The sequence below is a fragment of the Myotis brandtii genome, unplaced genomic scaffold (genome assembly GCF_000412655.1).
Source record: "Myotis brandtii unplaced genomic scaffold, ASM41265v1 scaffold123, whole genome shotgun sequence".
NCBI classification, from domain to species: Eukaryota; Metazoa; Chordata; class Mammalia; order Chiroptera; family Vespertilionidae; genus Myotis; species Myotis brandtii.
The window spans coordinates 5,767,752-5,771,781 of NW_005354291.1; the positions used below are offsets into that span (position 1 = coordinate 5,767,752).

The 4,030-nt window shown below is 46.7% G+C and overlaps 1 protein-coding gene across 1 annotated transcript in view; it reads left to right on the forward strand.

Annotated features, from left to right (window-relative positions):
• The first annotated feature begins 99 nt into the window (after window positions 1–99).
• Window positions 100–4,030, forward strand: part of TRMT11 (tRNA methyltransferase 11 homolog) — a 43,398-nt gene continuing 39,467 nt past the window's right edge. Inside the window, exon 1 of the mRNA XM_014533770.1 lies at window positions 100–182. Coding sequence (XP_014389256.1) covers window positions 150–182 — 33 coding nt within the window. The 5' untranslated portion in view covers window positions 100–149. The remainder of the gene's footprint in view (window positions 183–4,030) is intronic.

The window sequence follows — 4,030 nt, forward strand, 5'->3', positions numbered from 1 at the left end:
GTCTCCGTCTCAGACGTGCCGGGCACACTCGGGGGGAGCGGGTGGCGGCGGGGGTGGTGCAGCTTGGTTGATGGAGAAGTCGGGGAAGCGTGTTATTTATTCATTGTTTATTCATTCACGAGACCCGGTCAGAGTGCCCGCAGTTGAATATGCAGGACGCTGGGGATGCGATGGTGACAAAGGTAGTGTCCATCTGCAAGCAGCTTGCCGCTGAGGTCAAGGGCTGAGCAGATGCATAAACATAGTGTTTTGAAGTAACGGTGTAAGTGCAGTGCTAGAGAGAGGCGCAGGGAAATAGGAGAACATATTGAAAGGGAATCTCATCCACCTGAGTGTGTGTGTGTGTGTGTGTGTGTGTGGGCGCGGGCGCGGCGCGGGGGGGGGGGGGGCCTTTGAGATGGTTCCCATGAATAGCAACTGAGGGATGAGTAGCAGTTAACCAGGCCAAGAAGAGAAATAAGTAAATTAGAATGACAAGCTATTCTTATTACCGGGTTACAAAATATGCAGCTGAGAGTGATAAGAAGAGGAGGAAAGGGACTAGAGACCCAAAGCCTTCAGTATTGGGGAGCTTGGAAGGGGAATTGATTGAAGAACCTTAAGTCAGTAAGCGAGGGAATCAGAATCAGACTTTCCTTTTTTTTTTTTTTTAAATATTTTTATTGATTTTTTACAGAGAGGAAGGGAGAGGGATGGAGAGTTAGAAACATCGATGAGAGAGAAACAACGATCAGCTGCCTCCTGCATACCTCCTACCGGGGATGTGCCCGCAACCAAGGCACATGCCCTTGACCGGAATCGAACCTCGGACCCCTAAGTCCGCAGGCCGACGCTCTATCCACTGAAGCCAAACTGGTCAGGGCCAGACTTTCCTTTTAAAGGCACTTTGGCAGCAACGCAGAGGATAGATCTGAGGGGAGTAAGTCTAGAATCAGACCAGTTAGGAGTCTGTTGGAGTAGCCTTGTTAATGTAGTAAGAAGGCCTGAACTAGGGCAAAGGGTAAGAGGATGGATTAGACGGGCAACATAGGTGATAAAATGATCAGGGCTTGATAGTCAATTGAATAGGGGTGGGAGTGGGGAGGGGGAGGAAGGATCAATCAAGGATGAGTCTTGGGGTAGACATAAGGGTGTCTTTATTTATTAACATAGAGAGCATAGCCAGATGTAAGCTTTAAGTTTTGGCTGTGCTGAATTTAATGTGCTTGTATAACGTATAACATCAAGTGGAGATGACCAGAAGGCAGTGAATACATACATGAGTATGCATAGGGCATGATAGAATGGTCTGGACCGGTAGTAAATATTTGGGAGTATTCTGCATAGGAATACTAGGAGAGAAAATGAAATTTTTCAGAGAAAGCGTAGTGTCAGAAGAATGGTGAGCCAAATACAAGTGCTTGGACATATTAAGGAGAAGTGAGAAGAGAAGGCCATGAAGATAGGCAAGTGTCATAACTGGGAGGGTGTGAGGCCACAGAAAACTGGAGGGTGAAGTTTTAGGAATTTTGCTCTAGCTGTTGTGTAGGTTTTTTTGGGGGGTGGGGGTGAGGCTAGATTGCTTGGCTTAATGGTCACGAAAGATGAGGAAGGGAAGATAGAATAGTGCTCCTAACTAGAGCTTGATGGAGCATAAGAAGGGAACGTAAGATTGGTTAATAGTTTGAGGGACCTAGGGTCAAGGGAGGACCCCTTCCCCCAGAGATGGGCTAGTTAATAGGCTGAAGAGACGGGAAAATGGATATAAAGTCACAGGTGGAGGAAGTGTTGGTCTTTCAGTAGAAATGAAGAGTGGACAAAGGATGGGTGCGGGGTAGCTGCCCCAAGGCCTGCTTTCCAGGTAATGGGTGAGTCAAGGTTATTTATTTGAGAGATGGAGAAATTGAGGGACATAGTAAACTTTGGAATAACCTTTGAGAGCAAAACGGAGCTGACAAGTTAAATGAGTAGAGAAGAATACAGGTGTCAGAGCAATGCTGACCACTCGGCTGAGGGTGAAGAGCCTATACAGTGGGGCCTTGAGTTTAATTCGTTCCGAGACCGAGCTCGTTAAGGAGCTCGTTAACTCAAATTACTCTATCAACTCAATGCAAAAAATCGGCCGAGAGACAGCTGGTATCTCAAAAAACTCGTTAGTCAGGACACTGATAAGTCAAGGCCCCACTGTATTTGTAATTTTGCCAGACTCTGTGATTTTCTTCAGTTGTGCTCAACTTACTGGCCTCAGGACTTAATAAAGACAGATTGTGTCATTCAGAATTAATGTTCTTCGGGGAGGGTGTATGGGCGAGACAGGGGTGCAAGGGCATAGAGTTTCATTGAGCGAGTAGTACTTTAATTAGATCTTAATTGATAAAGGAGATGTTCTGTGGGCGAAGAGAGCTGGAAAGCCCACTGGAGTGAGAAACGATACCAAGTATGCGGACGCAGGATTGTTGATTATGGTGACCTGGCACGTGGGAGGTGTGGGGAGGGAGGATGAAGCAGGAGGCAGTGAGGATAGAGATGAGGGTAGGAACGGATTTTGGAGTGTTTTGTAACCATTGGATTTAATTTTAAGTTAAACGGGAGCCATTGACTCTTTTTTCCTTTTGAAGTCAGGAGGTGACAAAGTGTTTTTTTCTTTTTAAGCCAGGAAGTGACTAGTAATCATTTGTGTAATAAAAAGGTAATTCTGGAGTACCAAAGAAAGGATACCACTTAGAGGAATACGGGAGTGGAACTAGACCAGGGGTGGGCAAACTTTTTGACTCGAGGGCCACAATGGGTTCTTAAACTGGACCGGAGGGCCGGAACAAAAGCATGGATGGAGTGTTTGTGTGAACTAATATAAATTCAAAGTAAACAACATTACATAAAAGGGTACGGTTTTTTTGTTTTGTTTTGTTTTTTTGTTTTTTTTTAGTTTTATTCATTTCAAACGGGCCGGATCCCGTAGTTTGCCCACGGCTGAACTAGACTGAGGCCGCAGGGTGAGTGCCTGTGGTCAGGCAATGCTTTGAGAAGGGTGTGGTTAGGCTGCAGTCTTAGAAAATAGCGTCCCTGCCTTGGCCAGTGTGGCTCAGTTGGTTGAGCCTAGTCCCATGCACTGAGAGGTCACTGGTTTGATTCCAGGACAGGGCACATGCCCTGGTTGTTGGCTCAATCTCCAGTAGTGTGTACAGGAGGCAGCCGTTCGATATTTCTCTCATTGATGTTTTTCTGTCTCCCTCTCCCTTCCTCCCTCTCTCTCTAAAATCAATCAATCAATCAATCAATATATATAGCATTTCTGGTACTTGGTGATTTTACCTGTTTCTTCCTACTTTAATTCTTCTTAGTTTAATCTCCCAAGGTTTATATCCTCACTAGAGGCCTGGTGCACGAAATTCGTGCAAGGGCCTTGGTCCTGGCCCCCGCCTGCCACCACCATGCCGGGGGCCTCTGCTGCTTCTGCTGCAGCCCCCACCTGTCCTAAATGTTTCCCTCCACGTCCCGCGTGGTTCAGGGTTCAATATCTGGAAGAGGAGCCGCACACAAATGAAATAGAAAAGACAAGAGATAATTTGGAAATATTGGGGGACCAGGCAGGTAAGTCCAACTCAAGAGGAAGGACTTCCACTGTGCTCAGGCCTTACCAAGCTTTTTATAGTGAGAGGTAAACAAGGTAGTGGTTACCATAGTTACACAGTTCTTGGTGAGTTTCGCTTGTTTTGACCATGGTTACACTTCCTGCACTTCCTCAGCCCATTAGCTTCCCAGATAAGATCTAGGGAGTGTTATAAGGTCAAGCCTAATTATGCTTAGAGGACTGAACCCTCTAAGCTGGGACTTGTTTGTGACTTTGCCAGCAGGTCAGTCCGAGGCTCAACGCTATATCAGTTTCCCACACGCACCCACTGCAGCTTTGATGGAAGGAAGGACGTCCAGTCTAATTAGCATATTATGCTTTATTATTGTAGATTGTCCTAAGGCTGACACCCCTTAGTCTGGCACTCATGGCACCCCAACCCCCCCCCCCCCCCCCCCCCCCCCCCACACCCCCCCAACA